Source organism: Schistocerca nitens, chromosome 2 (genome assembly GCF_023898315.1).
Source record: "Schistocerca nitens isolate TAMUIC-IGC-003100 chromosome 2, iqSchNite1.1, whole genome shotgun sequence".
Lineage (NCBI taxonomy): Eukaryota > Metazoa > Arthropoda > Insecta > Orthoptera > Acrididae > Schistocerca > Schistocerca nitens.
In genome coordinates, this window is record NC_064615.1 from 827,650,934 (window position 1) to 827,671,891 (window position 20,958).

The 20,958-nt window shown below is 44.4% G+C and overlaps 1 protein-coding gene across 1 annotated transcript in view; it reads right to left on the reverse strand.

Annotated features, from left to right (window-relative positions):
• LOC126235364 (uncharacterized) overlaps positions 1–20,958 on the reverse strand; it is a gene marked incomplete at its 3' end in the record, with an annotated part of 1,261,863 nt that overhangs the window by 865,349 nt on the left and 375,556 nt on the right. Inside the window, exon 3 of the mRNA XM_049944087.1 lies at positions 3,124–3,241. Within this exon, the coding sequence (XP_049800044.1) occupies positions 3,124–3,241 (118 nt within the window). The remainder of the gene's footprint in view (positions 1–3,123; positions 3,242–20,958) is intronic.

The window sequence follows — 20,958 nt, forward strand, 5'->3', positions numbered from 1 at the left end:
TCCATATTCTGCTAACAGTCATTGGATCTCGACCAAACGAGCAGCAATGTCACAATACGGTAATCCGCAATCGCGATAGGCTACAATCCGACCTTAATCAAAGTCGGAAACGTGATGGTACGCATTTCTCCTCCTTACACGAGGCATCACAACAACGTTTCACCATTCAACGCCGGTCAGCTGCTGTTTGTATATGAGAAATCGGTTGGAAACTTTCCTGATGTTTTAGGTGTCGCCACCGGCGCCAACCTTGTGTGAATGCTCTGAAAAGTTAATCATTTGCATATCACAGCATCGTCTTCCTGTTGGTTAAATTTCGCGACTGTAGTACGTCATCTTCGTGGTGTAGCAATTTTAATGGCCAGTAGTGTACATCACCCGAAAAAAAGGTGGAGCATGTAGAAGAAGAGGAGGGAATAAATCTTCAGGTTTGAGAAGGTATGTGATGTTACTGCATTCATTATGTCGAGTCATAATTACAAAGAAATTCACCTATATTCGGGTGGTGCATAAGTTCGTAGCGTTTTTCCGTAAGTTTAATAAACACAACGGATAAACATGGTTCAAATGGCTCTGACCACTATGGGACTTAACATCTAAGGTCATCAGTCCCCTAGAACTGAGAACTACTTAAACCTAACTAACCTAAGGACAGCACACAACACCCAGTCATCACGAGGCAGAGAAAATCCCTGACCCTGCCGGGAATCGAACCCGGGAACCCGGGCGCGGGAAGCGAGAACGCTACCGTACGACCACGAGCTGCGGACAACGGATAAACATAACAGAGATTTAAATAATCAATAATATATTCTCCTACACTGTTTCCAACAGTCTGCCAACTTTGGGGTACATTTTCGATTCCGCGGCTGTGGAAATGACGTGATTTTGAGGCAAAGAATTCGTCGAGCCACTCTCGGGGTGTATTTTCATCCGGTAAGATAGTTCCTTTTAGGTTGTTCGGTAGAGGGCGGAAGAGGTGAAATTCTGAGGGAGCAAGAACAGGTGAATAAGATGGGTGCGGTATGACATCTTGACACAACTCCTGTATACTGTTTTTGTCAGTCTGCCAGAATCGATCTGGCGTTATCGTAGAGTAGTACCAAACCACGCAGTCTTCCTGGTCGTTGTTCTTGGACTGCGCCTGCAAGGTGTCTCAGATGTTGACAATAAATGTCAGCAGTGATGATGATTACACCTCAGGGCAGCAATTCGTAGTACACCACATCGTCGATGTTCCACCAGACGAGTAACATTGTCTTTTGTGGAAGTGTGCAGGTCTGCGTACGGGCAGTTACTGCTTTGTCTGGGATCAACGATTCTTTTCTTTTGTGCATGTTAACGTAAAGACACCATTTCTCGTAGCCAGTTGCTGCTAGGTTTGGGGTCAATCATTCCTCTCTTTTCAATACGTTAGCGTAAAGATACCATTCCCGTCACCGGTAACAGTACAGAGTAGGAATGGTCGGTGTTCTCATAAGCCAATTGATGACGAGCAAGCAGCATTATACACTACTGGCCATTAAAATAGCTACACCACAAAGATGACGTGCTACAGACACGAAATTTAACCGACAGGAAAAAGATGCTGTGATATGCAAATGATTAGCTTTTCAGAGCATTCACACAGGGTTGGCGCCAGTGGCGACACCTACAACTTGCTGACATGAGAAAAGTTTCCAACCGATTTCTCATACACAAACAGCAGTTGACCGTCTTTGCCTGGTGAAACATTTTTGTGATACCTCGTGTAAGGGGGAGAAATGCGTACCATCACGTTTCCGACTTTGATAAAGGTCGGATTGCAGCCTATCGCAGCCTGTCTCTAGACGACAAAATGACAATATGAAACTCAAATAGCAACAGTCAATTAAAAATAAAAATGACAGTCCATAAAGAGACTCATACCAAAAACTACGTACTTATTCACTAACCTAGTAAATATGATGTTGCATCCCCTCTGGCCTGGATGAACGCACAGATGCACTGATGGTGTCATACAGCCGGTATATCATCTGAGGCAAGCTATTCCACAGCTGCTATCTGGTCCTTGGCATCCATGATACTGGCATCAGAATGGAACTGACGTCCGAACTGGTCCCTCACGTTCTACGGGGACTGATCAAGGGATCTCAGCATGACGCAGACAGTTCATGAAAACTCGTGCTATGTGTGGACACACATTAACCTGTTGAAAAATGGCACCACGACCCTGTTGCATGAGAGATAACACAGGAGGGCACACTTCAGAGTTTCCTCAGTCACTGCCTGCGGTCATCGGAAGTCACGCGTGATGGCTCCAGTGCGCCAGGAGGAACACCGCTTCGCCTCTCCAAAAACATTGGAAGAATGAGACCTCTCCCCAGATCGCCGACATAATTGTCGATGACGGTCAACCGGGGTTATTCGGAACAACGGACTCGTCGCTGAATTCAGTAGGGACACCATTCATCAGAAGTCCACGCTTCTTGGTCACTGTTCCTCTTGAAACGCAGCCGTTTGTGTTGTGGTGTTGACGCCAGCGTACACAATGGACGCTTATTCTCCAGTCCGGCTGCTGCCAGTCTCCGACCAACGGTGCGCGATGACACAGAATGTTGCATTACTGCTTCTCAGCTGGCAAGCGTAGATGTGAAGGGGTGTGATGTGCTTCGTAAACAGTACGGCGATCCGCCCTTGTTGGGGTCAGACTTGGTCGATCGGAACCTTGGCGGGTATGCAGTCCCACACTGGGTCACTGTCACATCCGCATGCCCCAAAAATCAGGATACTGGATCATTCGAACAGCCGGCCAAATGGAGACCCACAATGAGGCCACTTTCAAACAGGTGATGATAAGGCTGTGCTTTACAGTGATCACTCATACGCCGCTGTTTATACACCCTGCGAGGTCTGACAACAACACTAAATACGAACAGTATTAACGCACTGTGGAGGCAGTTACAGCTGTGTCTGGGAATTGGAACTGTAACCATTTACATACCCACGGATGGTGTGCAGGTGTACGAACTTACATTTACATCCCTATGTGTCTTCCGGGTGTCCCAACTGTTTTGTCAGGCATTGTGTGATTATGTGTGTAAGCCTAAATGTGGATCCACATGAGAGACGCTGTTGGCCTACCTGGAACTTGTCGTGGTGCAGTTCGAGGAACCGCTTGACGCGCACCGTGTCGTTGTTGCGAATGGCTCGCTCCAGCTGCGCCGCCTCCACGCTGAGGTCACCCGTGGAGGAACCCAGGCTGCAACAGCACAGTGGAGACTTATGCACACAGCTGTCACACCTGTACGTAACGAGCTAGGTACACAAAAAGACAGAATCCGAAGGCTATCATTTTCAACCCAAAATGTTTGGATTTATGCTATGAGCCTAAAGTTTATATATCAACATTGCTGGTAGGAAGCAAGGAAAGAATATTAGGGTTTAAGGGCCCTTCGACATCACGGTCGTTAGAGACGGAGCAGAAGCTCGGAACATTGCAAGGGATGGGATAGGAAATCGACGGTGTCCTTTCAAAGGAACCATCCCGGCATTTGGCCAGAGCGATTTAGTGAAATCACGTGCGTGTAAGCAACTGCTTGGTTACTTTTAGTCCGTTTAACCTTCAATAAAGTCATTTTACTAAATACTGACAAAAAGAAAGTGGAATTTGTTTCATTTCTCCTTAGAACAAGGTGAACGAGGGTTACTGAGTTTTGAAGCATATCATGTGGCACGAATTTAATGCTCAGTTTCATCTCAAAGATGTTCTGCATTGAGGTTTAATTTCGGGATTTGATCAGTACAATCCAATATATCTACAAACATTTCCTTCTGCATAGTTTGTGGACACAAATAATATACTCACACCTGTCTTAAATCACTCATTATTAGGAATTATGCTCCTTATATCATAAAATCTAATAAATGTTTCGATTTCCATAGCGTGCAACTTTCAATATCACCTCATAAATACATTATCGCAGTCTCCTACTTCTTATACGACTTATAAATTAAAAGGGTATATTAAAGAAACCCCATAAAACGTCACATACAGAGAGTATTCTAAGAGTCGTCAAGAGCATTATCTCTGGTGTTTTGGCAGATATTTGCAATTTACTTTTTGCAGCGTGTCATTGGAGCCAACCAAAACAAATACTGCTCATCACATCTTACATGCACAACCCGGTAATGAAAAGAAATGTTTTTGTTCCCTGTGACAAACAAAATTATATTTAAGGCGAAATTTTACGTGCCCATTCGATGGAGCGGTCCCAGATAAGTCTAGGACGACATTCGTTTCATAGATCTGACAAGGACAGTCGATCTGTGTTAACAGGTATGGTTAAGCACGGGAAATAATCAGTACCTCAGCAGCTGTAGTACCACGTTGGTTCGCGCTCACTGCAAACCGGCAAGCAGCAGCACTACCCAGTAGCTGTTAGGGTACTGATTACTCTTGCTGTTTTACTGTCCCTGTTAATACATATCAATAAAACAGTTATCGCACTGGACTAATACGGTAGCACTCTATCGAACAGACACGTAAAATTTCGCGTTAATAGTTATTTTGTTCCTAACGGAAAACAAAACGACGCTTCCCGGCGAGACTGAGCGTCGCACGAAAGACGTGATGAGCAGCATATGACTCTTGCACTGTTGGTCTATGGCATCCACACTCCCACTTATATACCAGTCTGCTCCAACTGCCATCCAGACATTCTGGATGTGTCCATTCTCAAGAACAATGCGGTGCAGTCTTCATTGGAAACGCTCCACGAACTGGCCCCTGACCACCTCCCGCACGTCCTGGTGGTCCTACATCTATCTTTAGATGTCAATTATACCTTTACCATCATGGATTGGAACAAATTTTCGCCGGCCGAAGTGGCCGTGCGGTTCTAGGCGCTGCAGCCTGGTGCCGCGAGACCGCTACGGTCGCAGGTTCGAATCCTGCCTCGGGCATGGATGTGTGTGATGTCCTTAAGTTATTTATGTTTAACTAGTTCTAAGTGCTAGGGTACTAACGACCTCAGAAGTTGAGTCTCATAGTGCTCAGAGCCACTTGAACCATTTTGAACAAATTTTCGAGGATCATCAACAACACCACCTGGGAAAAACTCAACCTGACAAGGTCTTCCAAGCTGGTTAACGGACAAAGACGTTCCCCAAGGTTGTGTTATAGGTCCTTTGCTGTTCCTTATCTATATAAACGATTTGTGAGACAATCTGAGCAGCCGTCTTCGGTTGTTTGCAGATGACGCTGTCGTTTATCGAGTAATAAGGTCATCAGAAGATCAAAACAAACTGCAAAACGATTTAGAAGAAATTTCGAAATGGTGCGAAAAGTGGCAGTTGACCTTAAATAACGAAAAGTGTGAGGTCATCCACATAAGTGCTAAAAGGAACGCATTAAACTTCGGTTACACGATAAATCAGTCTAATCTAAAAGCCGTAAATTCAACTAAATACGTAGGTGTTAGAATTACGAACAATTTAAATTGGAAGGAACACACAGAAAATGTTGTGGGGAACGCTAACCAAAGACTGCGTTTTACTGGCAGGACACTTAGAAAACGTAACAGACCTACTAAGGAGACTGCCTACACTAATCTTGTCCGTCCTCTTTTAGAATACTGTTGCGCTGTGTGCGATCTTTACCAGATAGGACTGACTGAGTACATCGAAAAAGCTCAAAGAAAGGCAAGCACGTTTTGTATTATCGCGAAATATGGGAGGGAGTGTCACAGAAATGATACAGGATTTGGGATGGACACCATTAAAAGAAAGCCGCTTTTCGTTGCGACGGAATCTACTCACGAAATTTCAATCACCAACTTTCTCCTCCGAATGCGAAAGTATTTTGTTGACATCGAATTACAAAGGGAGGTACGATCACCAAGATAAAAGAAGGGAAATCAGAGCTCATACGGAAAGATATAGGTGTTCATTCCTCCCGCGCGCTATACGAGATTGGAATAATAGAGAATTGTGAAGGTGGTTCAAAAAATGGTTCAAATGGCTCTGAGCACTATGGAACTTAACTTCTGAGGTCATCAGTCCCCTAGAATTTAGAACTACTTAAACCTAACTAATCTAAGGACATCACACCCATCCATGCCCGAGGCAGGATTCGAACCTGCGACCGCAGCGGTCACGTGGTTCCAGACTGTAGCTCCTTGATCTGTTCGATGAACCCTCTGCCAGGCACTTAAATGTGATTTGCAGAGTGTCGATGTAGATGTAGAAGACTATGCCTTACTGTCCCTTGCCTTACGTCCGAGCAGAACACCAGTGGACCCTCCAGTGGAAGTGTGGGCTGTTGGCATCTTAAACGAACGCCTGCGTTATCTCCCGTGCAAGTCACTGGTCTTATTCACCAGCATCTTGACCCAATGTCACTCAGCTGGCTTTATTCCCCCACTGTAGAAGCAGGGCAAACTGATTGCCATCCAAAAGCCCTCAAAGGAGCCTAGGGTTCCTACCAAAAACAGGCTTCTGTTTCTGAATACCATGGCTAAGGTCCTAGAATTTGGACCCTTCACCACATTTCTCAACCTCTGGTGGCAGCTGGGACAATACGTCCGGAACGGTATGATTTCGTTTCCCACCTGTCAGCAGATCTGCAAGTTCTAAGGATAAAGAACATGTCAGCAAGGCATTAACTCCTCTATGTTGACGCATGCGGTTTTCCTGGACCTGCGAAATACTTATGATAGATTTGACAGAACAATCTCATATAAAAATGCTGACACAGACGACCTTTCGAGACAGCTATATCAAGATCACGGATGATTTCCTCCAAGACAGAACCTTCTAGCTTAGCCGGCCTGGGTGGCCGAGCGGTTCTAGGCGCTACAGTCTGGAACCGCGCGACCGCTACGGTCGCAGGTTCGAATCCTACCTCGGGCATGGATGGGTGTGATGTCCTTAGATTAGTTAGGTTTAAGTAGTTCTAAGTTCTAGGGGACTGATGACCTCAGAAGTTAAGTCCCATAGTGCTCAGAGCCATCTGAAGTTTTGTGAGTGGTCTCGTCGTGGCGGATGTTCAGTTTTCATTTTACTTCCCCTTGTATTACAGCCTCAGGCGAGTATCTTCATAAAGCCACGTCAAGAAATCAGCTTGTTTGCAGCAAGAGAAGTATTCACATGGACAGTAAGAAGAGATCTTGAGCAGCACAGACTGTCAGGAAGGCGCCCCTTGTAGCGGCTTCCCTTGTCGCAGCTTCGGGGAGAGGGGCGCCGACAGTGGTGCACCCAACAACACTGGCCATGGGAGTGGAGACACATCTCTTCAGACGAGTCTCATTGCTGCAGGGTTATTGTGGTACAAATGCAAATATTTTTATTGGTGACTGAGGACAGTGTACTGAACAACATTACATCAGTAGTACTTCATTTTCAGCCTAATAAATGTAACCATTAGGAGATGTATGTTTTTGTATTGGTTAGTACCTCCAACTACATGTGGCAAGAGCAAGCCATCAATGCTTACTTTCCTCTGGGCAGCAGGTCTAGTGTTGAAGTGTTAGCGGGTGAGGCTGAGAGATGGGATTTAAACCTCGATATTACTAACACGAGTCTCCTAGAATTCAAAAATGAATTTTGAAGGAATATTGGTCGGAAAAGAAGCAAGAGATCGTGTGGCGGGATTTTGCAGTAGGAAGCTCCTGCTACGACAACGCGTGAATCTCGGTGAGAGAGTATTGCAAAAATTAGGTCTGCAAACTAGATTATTTGTGTGAACGTCGGCCAGAATCGAGGTCTTTGGAATCTGTGGAAGAAACTTCCCGACGACTCAAGGCGACACATTGCTAATCATTACAGAACGCTTACTAAATTTTTAGAGAAAATGGAAGACGAAGACAACTGGCGGAACAACCGTGAAAGACATAGGAATCGTAATAACAACAACAACAATAATAATAGGAACAATGATAGGAATGAAAGAGGCCATTAGCGGGTAAACATGTTACGAGGACCACAAAAGAGAGTAATTGGGATAGAAAAAATCGAAATTACGGGCAGACCGAAAGAAGCGTTGCTGCAAATAGAAACTAGGAAAACCATTAACCGCATCGCTTAACGGCCCGGCGGGCGTCGGTAGACACTAGCGGCCCAGAGAGTTATTTCACGCCTTTATTCCGTAGTTTTGTGTGCCCTGTGTGAAATATCTGCATTATTTCAACATTCATAGCAGGGCGACAACAAAACAATGTAGCAGTGCCTGATAGAGCAGATCAATGTCATTAAGCAGCAATTGAATTTAAACCTTTTTCTTTCCTACAGCGCGCATATCGGTGCAACATATACTGACATCTTGTTTCATAGAACTAGGCTGACCCGAGGCAGCCAGTATTTTATGTTTTTTTTATTTTTTTTCAATTAGGTGGACTTTAAATAATTTATATGTTGCTAGCCTGGCTATGCGTAACGAAGAGCTATTAAAATTATTTTGTCACTTAAATAGTATGAGATAACTAAATGAGAACTGAAGTTAATTGAAACTGTTTGTTATTTATTTTCGGTGAGAGGTTTCACTGGAATTAAATGTTACAATGTCTGTCTACGACGTAGTGTGTTAAAACCAGCCACGGATGTGTGTTATTCCATGATTTTAAAATCATGCTCTTATGCTAGCTACGGCAGAAAGTATTATTAATTGCCATAATTCATTACAAGACTAAGTGAAATAACCCTGTGCCAACTTGGTAAACGGAACGTTACGTTTATAGTCTCGAACCCAACGAAAATCTATCAGCCGCAAATTCTATAAATGAACTTAAACTACGGCACACCCAAAAGCTAAATAATAAAAAAAAGTAGTAATCCATGACCGTTAAAACATTTTATCGTTAACAATAACACTTTTAGATACATTATAAACGTTAAAAGACACAAGTCAGACAAACATACATAATACACACGAACAAGAAAGCAAAGCTAATAAGGAGAATAGGCTACAGAACTGAGGCCTCCACATAAGACACTGAGGAAAAACAACGCTAACACAGACAAACACGTCTAGAATTTATCAGCTCGCGTTTGAAGATTTCGTCTCAGTTTGTATCAGACTACAAATAGAGCAAAGTCATTCACTGTGTGGTCATGGAAAGGACAAAACACGACAACTGCTTTATGCCCATCTTACAACGCTAATTCTACCCAATCGACTGGCACTATTTTATTACCATCACTTGCGCCAAGGCTGGAGGGTCACATGACCGCCTGATACCAGCAACACTCCAAAGCGACCACTTGAGGGGTGACTAATATTTTGTCCGAAGAGCTTTATGAAAACAAAATGTGCAGATTTAATGTAACAGTTTTTAATATGTTCCTGCCTATCTATACAAATTATAAATTAAAAGCACCCGCCGCAGTTCGTATATTCAGGCTAATCTCGTTAACTGATGGAGGGACTTTGATCCGGGTTTCACTGGTAGACTGATCCATATAACTGTACGGATTACTAATTTACTATCGCTAACTAATAGTGTATAATATATGTACCTTTATCTGTCCTGTATTTAATTGGCGTTTGGAGTAATATCTCGTGATGGGAGCTACGTTCTGGTCAGATGGAGAGGAGGCAGTATCTTCCAGGAAAAACAGTAAATAGCGGCCACAGCTCTAGAGAGCAGCGTCGCGCGGGGTAGCAGCGCGGTCTCGGGCGCCTTGTCACGGTCCACGCGGCTCTGCCCCCGTCGGAGGCTCGAGCCCTTCCTCAGGCATAGGTGTGTGCTGTCCTCAGCGTAAGTTAGATTGAGGAGTGTGTAAGCTTAGGGACCGATGACCACAGCAGTATCGTCCCACAGGATCTTACCACAAGTTTACAAATTTTTTCTAGAGAGCAGCACCAGAATCTACACCAGACCTGGTAGTCTAGCGGTAAAATACCTGCCAGGAGGTCAAGTAGTCGAGGGATGGAATCACGGTCGGGTCATGGTTTAAAAGTCTGCCTTTTAACCTAACATTCGACTCTCATCGACGTGTAAATTCGCCAGGAACAACACGCGGATCGAACTCGAAATTAAACTGTAGGACGCCTTTCCCCGGCCTCGGTTCGATAACTGGGGTGACTTGCAAGTCGCCACAGAGGCGTCCAGCTGAAATACTTGCATCAGGCCACTGAAGCACAAGAAATTATTGTCACCAGACTCTATACATTTAAACATATCTTCTTCTTCTACATACACACACATCAGGAAAACGTTTTGCATCAACTCGGATCCGAGAATTCCGGAACTTGTACAGAAAATTGGAATAGAGATCAACATAAACATCATTTCCTCCCTTTTTATTGCTCATGAAAACAACACATTGCATGTTGTACCACCATACATCGAGACCTTCAGAGGTGGTGGTCCAGATTGCTGTACACACCGGTACCTCTAATACGCAGTAGCACGTCCTCTTGCATGGATGCATGCCTGTATTCGTTGTGGCGTACTAGCCACAAGTTAATCGAGGCACTGTTGGTCCAGATTGTCCCACTCCTCAACAGCGATTCGGCGCAGATCACTCAGAGTGGCTGGTGGGTCATGTCATCCATAAACAACTCTTCTAAATCTATCCCTGGCTTGTTCGATAGGGTTCATGTCTGGAGAACATGCTGCCCACTCTAGTCGAGCGATGTCGTTATCCTGAAGGAAGTCATTCACAAGATGTGCATGATGGGGGCGCGAATTGTCGTTCATGAAGGCGAATGTCTCGCCAATATGCTTGCACCATCGGTCGGAGGATGGCATTCATGGATAGTACAGCCGTTACGGCACCTTCCATGACTACCAGTAACGTACGTCGGCTCCACATAATGCCATCCCAAAACAGCAGGGAACTTCAACCTTCCTGCAATCGCTGGACGGTGTGTCCAAGGCGTTCAGCCTGACCGGGTTGCCCCTGAACACGTCTCCGACTATTGTCTGGTTGAAGGCATATGCGACACTCATCGGTGAAGAGAACTTGATGCCAATCCTGAGCGGTCCATTCGGCAGGTTGTTGGGCCCATCTGTACCGTGCTGCATGGCCCCGTGGTTACAAACTTGGACCTCTCCACGGACGTAGGGAGTGAAGTTGCGCATCATGCAGCCTATTGTGCACAGTTTGAGTCGTAACACGAAGTCCTGTGGCTACACGAGCAGCATTATTCAACATGGTGGCGTTGATGTCAGCGTTCCTCCTACCGATGATCCGTACGTAGCGGTCATCCACTGCAGTAGTAGCCTTTGGGCGGCCTGAGCGAGGCATGTCATCGAAAGTTCCTGTCTCTCAGTATCTCCTCCATGACCGGACAGCATCGCTTTGGTTCACTGCGAGACGCCTGGACACTTACCTTGTTAAGAGCCCTTCCTGGCACAAAGTAACAATGCAGGTGCGATCGAACCACCGGTATTGACCGTCTAGGCATTGTTGAACTACAGCCAACACGAGCAGTGTACCTCCTTCCTGGTGTAATAACTGGAATCGATCGGCTGTCGGACCCCCTCCGTCAAATAGGCGTTGCTTGTTCACATCTTTGGGTGGGTACAGTGACATCTCTGAACAGTCAAAGGGACTGTGTCTGTGATACAATATCCTCAGTCAACGTCTATCTTCAGGAGTTCTGAGAACTGGGGTGATGCAAATCTTTTTAATGAGTGTATTATAAATAAATTATCTGAGTACCCGGTGTTTCCCGGCTAGGTAGTTACTTCAGTTCTATTAAAGTCAATTTATTCCTTCCTCCACTCTCTGTCATCTCCTCTGTCCACCCCCATCCTCCCTCTCTGTCTGTCCCCTCCTTTGCCTTCTCTCTGTCCCTCTGTTACACCTCCCATTTTCTATACACCTCCTCCTGTCCCTCTCTCTGTTCATCTCCTCCCCTCCCCCCTCCATCTCTCTGTCCGTCTCCTCCTCTTTCCTTTCTATATGAATCTACCCTTACCCCCTCTCCCTGTACATCTCTATTCTTCCCTTTCTCTGTGCGTTTCACTCTTCTCTCGCTCTCTATGCTGTACAGTGATACAATTTTGTGGGCACATTCAGCGGCATATGTAGATACTGTCTGCCGTATTGCGAATAGAGTTTGTGTCAAAGAAGTAATAAATTAAAAGATCACGCACCATGCAGCAGTTTGCATGCATCTCAGCGTTTCACAGATCTCCTGAACTGTGTGCCGTACAGTTTTGCAAGTATGTTCAGTGCTACATGTGAACACCGTCTGTAAAACGAGTGGCGAATACAATTAATAGTAAAGAAGTAATAAAATAAGAGATCACAACTAGTGTGACAGTTTTGTAGCATGAACAGCGAAAACGTAGTAAGCGATAAAGTTTTTTCGTTTCATTATTTTGTGTAGTTTGTAAACGAGAATTTTTTTATGAGTTTTGAAATTATATGTAAAATTCGCTGCTAGTCAAAAAGTACTCTTATTCTAAAATACTGGATGAATAAAAGTCTGCGTACTCGCGCGTCGTAGCCAGCACTTCTTTCTCGTCTCCTACCTTACCTCTTTGTTAGGTAGGTGGCTCTTACTCCCACAGCGATTCTTTCCAGACAATGACATGTTTCCCAAGTTTGGTACAAATCGGTCCAGTTGTTTCGGAGGATATGTGGAACATACATACATACGTTTTTACAACATGTATGTACATCTTTGTTTCATGATCAGGTTTTAATGAAGGGTAGCCTATACGTTGTCTCTAGCTACGCTGAAGTTACTAGTGAAAACCCCATGAAAATCCGCTTTGTAGTTTTGGAGATTACCGTATTCAGATAGAGACGCTGACAGACAAGAAAAGTTCAAATGGCTCTGAGCACTATGGGAATTAACATCTGTGGTCATCAGTCCCCTAGAACTTAGAACTACTTAAACCTAACTAACCTAAGGACATCACACACATCCATGCCCGAGGCAGGATTCGAACCTGCGACCTTAACGGTTACGCGGTTCCAGACTGAAGCGCCTAGAACCGCACGGCCACACCGGCCGGCAGACAAGAAAGGTTTACCAAAATTTTAAATCAAAATTTAATTTTTCTCGCAATGCGATTTTGGTGAAGTAAAGCCTATACCGATCCCCAAACTATGCTGAAGTTACCTGCGAAAATCCCATGAGAATTCGCGAAGTAGTTTTGGAGATCAGCGTGTACAAAGACAACAGACGCGACTGTTTTATACATTATTAGTATAGATAAACTCCTCCCGCCCCCCCCCCCCCCCCACGTATTTTTGTGTCCATACGTGAAGGCTAATCTCAGGAACTACTGCGAGGATTTTAATATGGCTTTCACTAATAGACAGACTGATTAATGAGAAATTTGTTACCACTAGGCTGGACACATAGGCCATACATAAAGGTCGACAATTATTGACCTACATGAAATAAAATCGTCGTAACTCCTGAAAGGTTTGCATTAGGACGTTCAAACTGCACGATTGGCCGTGGTGCATCATCGGAATTGTATGGACTGGTTTAGCAACTAAGCCCACTTTCATTGGCATGGGTTCGACAATAATCAAAATTGGCGCATTTGGGCGACTGAGAATCCTCATTTCACAATCGAGAAGTCTCTTCATCCTCAACGGCTGACTGTGTGTTGTGCTATGTCCAGTCACGGTGTAATCGCTGCGATATCCTTGATGGAACAGTGACTACCGAACAGTACGTGAAGGTTTTGGAAGATGAAATCATCTCCATTATCCGAAGTGACCTTGATTTCGATGAGGTGTATTTCATGCAAGAAGGAGGTTGACCTCATCGAAGCTGGAGTGCGTTAGATGTCCTGGAGGAGCATTTTGGGGGCCGCATTCTGGCTCTGGGGTACCCAGAGGCCACTGAATTTGGTCTGGATTGACCGCCATGTTCTCCGGATATGAACACATGCGACTCCTTTTTGTGAGGCTATATTAAAGACAAGGGGTACAGCAATAACCCTAAAACCACTGCTGAGCTGAAACCAGCCATTCAGGAGGTCATCGACAGCATCGATGTTCCGACACTTTAGCGGGTCATGCAGAATTTCGCTATTCGTCTGCGCCTTAACATCGCCAATGATGGCAGGCGTATCGAACAAATCCGAATATCTGTAATGACGTTTTCATGTTGAATAAAATGTGTGCGTGCCGCAGTTTGTAACTGATTTACTTTTTTTCGTATAAAAAATGGGTCAAATGGCTCGGAGCACTATGCGACTTAACTTCTGAGGTCATCAGTCGCCTAGAACTTAGAACTAATTAAACCTAACTAACCTAAGGACAACACACACATCCATGCCCGAGGTAGGATTCGAACCTGCGACCGTAGCGGGTTCCTAACTGCAGCGCCCAGAACCGCACGGCCACTCCAACCGGCTTTTTTCGTATAGTTCAGTAATTGTCACCCTGTACGTACAGAGTGCGTTCCATAAGTAACGCGACAATTTATTTTTCTGACGCAATGGTACACCACAGCGTGTTGTAACCGGCTGGGCTAAGTGGAGGGGGGTGTTAGTTTCAAAAAGCTCTTTGTCTCATTCAGCTGCGAGTTGCCGGAGAGTCAGGACGTGCTTTCCCGTCAACCCCGTTTTTGAGTTTATGTAACACGGCACAACGGATCATTCTGTAGAGCAACGGTACGCTATCAAATTTTGCGTTAAACTTGGGAAGTCCGACACCGAAACATTTCCATTACTTCAGCAAGCAATTGGGAATGATTGCTTGTCCAAATAACAAGTTTTCCGATGGAACAAGTCGTTCATGGAGGGCCGAGAGGAGATCACCGACGAACCTCGCAGTGGACGGCCATCAACTGCACGAGTCGACGAAAATGTGACGCGTGTGCGCAATTGTTTGAACTCTGACAGACGGCTGAGCCTTCAATTGATAGCACTAACTCTAAAAATGTCAAAAACAACCGTTTTCCGCATTGTGACCGAAGATTTGAACATGAGAAAGGTGTGTGCCAAACTCGTCCGAAAAGTGTTGACCGACGAACACAAGCACATGCGAGTGCTTCAGTGCCGAGAAATGTTGGAAATGTGTGAAAATGATCCTCATTTTTTAAACTCAGTTATCACTGGTGATGAGTCGTGGATTTTTGAGACAAAAAGGCAGAGTTCAGAGTGGCATACCCCATTGTCGCCTCGTCCCAAGAAGGCACGCACGAGCAAGTACAGGATCAAAACCGTGCTCATTGTCTTCTTTGACATCAGAGGCATTGTGCACCACGAATTCGTACCTACCGGGACTACAGTGAACTCAGCTTTCTACTTGGAAGTGCTCAAAAGACTGAAAAGGAGGGTCTCGCGCTGCCGAAGCGACATCAAGGACACGTGGAAAGTTCACCACGACAACGCACCGAGTCACAGTGCCGTCATTGTCAACGACTTCCTGGCCAGGACCAAGACCCCACCGGTTCCCCAGCCTCCCTACAGTCCTGACCTGGCTCCCGCTGACTTTTTTGTTTTGTTTCCTCTGTTAAAAGGAGTCATGAAAGGAAAACATTGGGATACGATTGAAAGCATCCAGATGCATGTTACATCAACTCTAAAGGACATTCTGGAAAAGGCATTCCAGATCCCTTGCAGGCATGGAAACACCGCCTACAGAAGTGTATCGACGCAAGAGGGTGCTATTTTGAAAATTTTTGATTGTTTGTACGAATATATTCAATAAATGATTTTTTATGAATTTGGTCGCATTGCTTACAGAATGCACCTTGTATGCTATTCTAGCGAAGTTGTGGCGGGTGGCTGGGATGCGAATAAACTTAAACTTAAGTTCACTTACTTTCGTATGCCTGAGCGCATCTGATATAATAAAAGAGAGAAGCGATTGAATTATAGGTTCCAACTAACGATTTCGTACTTACAGTATTTCCGTATACCAAGGCTGAGACAAAAAGTCTTTAACGTACCAGTACACGATCACTTTTTATGCCACTGGAGTTTATCAAATGCAAAATGACTTTATCGTTACCTCACACACTCGTTTTCTCACTCTTTTTTTTTTTTTTAACTTCCTCTAAAGCGCAGTGGTGACTAGACTTCGCGTTCTTTCTGTTTACTACATCTCTGAAGCTCTCTCTTTCTCGTCTCTGTCCCTCCCGCTTCACTGACGGCACGGTCGTGATTGGAGGCCCGGCTTCCGAGACGCTGCCCGGTGCGCCCGCTTGGCTTCCTCCAGCTCCGCTCCCTCTTGCTGCTTTCCATGTCGACTGCAGGGTGTTTGCCTGGAGACGCAGCCCTATTAACGCTCCACTGCAGAGCCCGGCGCCGCCTCGTCACGGCTCACTCTTCACAGACACCGAAACGGGCTTGCGTCAGCAGTCGCGCTAGAATTAAGAACCACCTATCTCCTCGTCTATCTCTTTCTCCGCGACAGACATTACCGTAATTACTTGCTGCGAGCTGCAGCGGGTCCCTATCAGATATTCTGTATGAAAAGATTTCGTTAAGTGAACGAGCACCGCCTTGAGAAATTGTACCTGTGTCAAAGAGCTTCGTTCGGGCTATTCAGCGAAAAGATTTGCTTGGAAGGTCTTCGTATGCCGCAAAAAAAGTTTTAAAAATCTTCTTCCTGAAAGAAGGGATTTTCTAGTCTTACTGAAATGGTAGGTTCTCACGAGTCCTTGACGTGTGTGATTCGCTGCGTTTCTTTACGAGAGCGCTCCTTGACCTAACTGAATACACCTTACTGTTAAGCTAGGATGCATGTTTTAACGTTATGAAACGATATGGTATATACCTTTCCATCTGATAAGGCGTCTCATCTCACCCTATGCAGAGGTTGTATTCCGTGGCCTTTTGCAGGTTTTACGCCGAGAAGGGTTGTTTAGAAGGTGCATAGTTCAGACACTCATCACTACGTTAGCCCTCGTAGAGCCTGCAGTACACAACCTTCAGCACCCCTCAGTTACATTTTGCGCACACACCTCTACAATTAGAAGGCTACTACAGTAAAAGAAATGTAACGATGAAGAAGTTTTTAACCATGCACAGCCTTTGCTGCACACAACACATTGTTCAAAACTATTACACTACTGTGATACAGCCGGCCGCGGTGGCCAAGCGGTTCTAGGCGCTTCAGCCCGGAACCGCGGGACCGCTACGGTCGCAGGTTCGAATCCTGCCTCGGGCATGGATGTGTGTGATGTCCTTAGGTTAGTTAGGTTTAAGTAGTTCTAAGTTCTAGGGGACTGATGACCTCAGATGTTAAGTCCCATAGTGCTCAGAGCCATTTGAACCATTTTTGAACTGTGATACATTTATTCGCATTGTAAATAAGAAAATATTAAACGAATAACTGTTTTGCCAACTTATGTCCTCTAGAGACGAGTAGCATTTTTCTCATCTCCTCGTTGATGTACATTTATCTCACACAAACCTTCAACTGAGGACGGCTGACTGAACGAACTGTGCGCAGCTTCCTCGTGTTTCCAGTTGCTTACTGTCGACTCCAGCAAGTGGACAAGTTATCTTACCCTCGATACCTGCACTGCGTACTAACATAAGAGTGTCTGTCAGTTGTATATCATGTTTTTAATAATTTCATGTTTCAAAGGGTGTTGAACAGAGGAAGTACTATTGAATACAGGATGAATCACGTAAAACTTGCACCGTAAATTTTGCGGAAATGTAAAGAGCTTTCATGTACGGTTTTCACGGAGTGGACAGCTAGTGAGGGCTCGTATTGTTACACAATCAACATATTGTAATAATAATTACAAAGTGTGTTTTTTGTGCAAACATACATATTTTAAATGGAACAATGCCTATTGACATCAGCAAACTAGAATTAAGGTAAATTAGAGTGTCAGTGGTGTTTGTCGCAGGATTCTAGTGCGAGTCGTTTACGAGGTATCGTATTTTAAAAAGTTCCCACACTGGCATTTGTGCATTACCTGGGGTAACACGCACTAAAGAACAGCACAAGTGCATACAGTAGTTAAGTGGATTCTGACCACTAACGAGACAGTTAAGCACCACGGGTTGTGTTCAAAACGACCATCAGCAGCGGTAATACACGCTTCCAGTCGGATATGGAACGACTGCTGTACAAGTGGAGATATCCGAGCAGGCTGCAATAATACTTCGTGCCGTATCATCGGGGCTAGATGGTATGCTCTTGTAGGCAACATCTTTCAGCTTTCCTCCGCAGAAAAAATGTCTACAGGCATCAAATTCGCAGAACGGGCCGGTACCTTACAGGTCCTCTGCGTCCAATCCAACGATTTGGAAACAATTTGTGAAGACATACTGTAGTGCTTCGTACACTATGGTATGGACTGCCATCATGTTGGTGTCACAGGTTCCTCGTAGTCTGCAGAGGAACGTCTTCTTGCATCCGTGGAAGATGGTTTATTAGGAGTCTGCGATACACTCCATGGACGCTGAAGTTCCGCCTGACGAAGCCAACGGGGACAGTCAACAGACCAACAGCGCACGTTTCCAAGGTTAAGCTGGTCATGACTGGTAAACGTTGCTTCCTCACTAATCAAGGTACACGGTACATCTGGAGTATCCTGTCTTAATGCCCATGTACAGAAATTAACATGATTCACATAATCGTTTCCATGGACCTCTTGATGGGGAGAGATGTGATAGGGACGGATCTTACGTCGATGCTTCGCAGGACACTTGCCTGACCCGTGCCATTTCCTTGTGGGATTGTGCGGGAGCTAACGTGTGGATCAACTGCAACACCAGCAGGAACGGATCTCCCCCTCGTCTCTCGTAACCTGTTTCCTTCTGCTACTTTATCTAAGTGTTACACTACCACTTTCGCGCAACTGGTTGAAGAGGTTGATAGGTAACGGCAAAGATGGTTTACGTCTATTGGGATATCTTGCAGCATCCACCGTACACTCCATTCTTCCCACACTCTACATACACCGTGAACAAGTATGCTTTTTTGCGTTGGTAAATCACATTGTCCACTCACGACCTAATGCTTGGACTGTGACACACCAACTAACTAGCAATTCGCACTCAAGGAACACGCAAGCACACTATAAGCAAGCACAACAACATCGTACGTAGCAACTACGATGGCTGAAAGGCCCAAACAAGTGGCTTTGTGGAAAATTTTCACAATACTGTATTTGGTAAACGACTCGCACTAGAATCTTTCAACAAACACCACTGACTTTGTATTTTATCCTGCTTTAGTTTGTTTCCAGTTAAAGAAGTGCATGTTTGTACAAGAAATATACTTCGTAAGTATTATTACAATCTGTTTACTAGCTAACAGTACCAACCCCTGACTACCAATCCACTATGTGAAAACTGCACATCAACATCACTTTCTAATTCGGCAGTATTTGTGGTGCAAATTTTAACTGTTACATGCTGTACAGGGTGCCATTTAAAAACCTGTAATACTGTTCATACATCGGTAATAAACAAAGCTACGAGAAAGGCAATCATACAGATTAACGTGTCCTCCCCCTTCCCCCCCCCCCTCCATAGCAGTTTTTATTTCTCATCTGGGCAAGATAAATGAGACACCATGTGTGGCCGGCCGCGGTGGTCTAGCGGTTCTAGGCGCTCAGTCCGGAACCGCGCGACTGCTACGGTCGCAGGTTCGAATCCTGCCTCGGGCATGGATGTGTGTGATGTCCTTAGGGTAGTTAGGTTTAACTAGTTCTAAGTTCTAGGGGACTAATGACCTCAGAAGTTGAGTCCCATAGTGCTCAGAGCCATTTGAACCATTTTGAACACCATGTGTGTTTCATTATCCACTCAGCCAGAACCTGATATAGTACATGATATTCTATAAATTATATGAGCAGACTTATTTTACTCGTATTAAATAATGGATATATATATATATATATATATATATATATATATATATATATATTGAAACAATTTAAATACCTGGGTGAAATTATAACACATAAATTGGACGAGAAACCTGCATGGCGAGCAAGAACTAATAAAATGATAAAAGCTCAAAAACTAACATGGTCTACGTACAATAAAAAATGTCTGTCAATTAAAACAAAATTAAAACATTACAAGACGGTGGTTCAACCAGAGGTTACATACGGAAGTGAAACTCTTTTTAAAGTCACCCAGAAAAACAGAATTGACAAAATTTTAAAAGTAGAGAGAAGAATTGCTAGAACATGCATAAATAAGAAATATCAAAAAGCTGGGCAATGGCGGATAGTTCCAAATGAAGTGGTATACAGAGAACTGGAGCCCATCACTGATACTATACGAAAGAAAAGGATCTCTTTTTGTGATCACATTCTGAGGACACCAGAAACCAGATTATCAAGGAAAATTATTGAGAAACTCTGGAATTTGAAACAACAAGGAGGATGGCTTAAGGAAATAAGAGGGGATATGGAAGAACTGGAAATAACTCTGGATGATTTGCAGAACAAAACGCCAAATTTAAAGAAGTTGAGGGACACAGAAATAAGATTTAAACCAAAAATTGACAAACGACATACAATGAAAAGGGTATTTACAGATAAGGAACGACGAAAAGCATCGGAACGAATGAAGAGATACTGGGCCACTCGGAGGGGGAAAATACCAAAGAAGAGGACCAGAAATGATTGACTGAAGTGGTCCAATGAGGCCGTAGAAGCAGAAGAAGAAGAAGAAGAAGAAGAAGAATATATATATATATTCCAATCATACAATCAAATTATTAGATTAGGATCAAAATTTTAAAGTAATTAAATCGTAATTTTCCCTGCCGCTAATGAAGTCAATATATGTTTATGTATGGATACATAATTTGTTTCAAGTAGCTTCTTCATTATGGTAAGTAGCAGTTATTCACAAACACTAAGCCCTGCACAAAATCGGTTGCTGCATTGTACCGCTAAGCTAAATGGTTCAAATGGCTCTGAGCACTATGGGACTTAACATCTGAGGTCATCAGTCCCCTATAACTTAGAACTACTTGAACCTAACTAACCTACGAACATCACACACATCCATGCCCGAGGCAGGATTCGAACCTGCGACCGTAGCGGTCGCGCGGTTCCAGACTGAA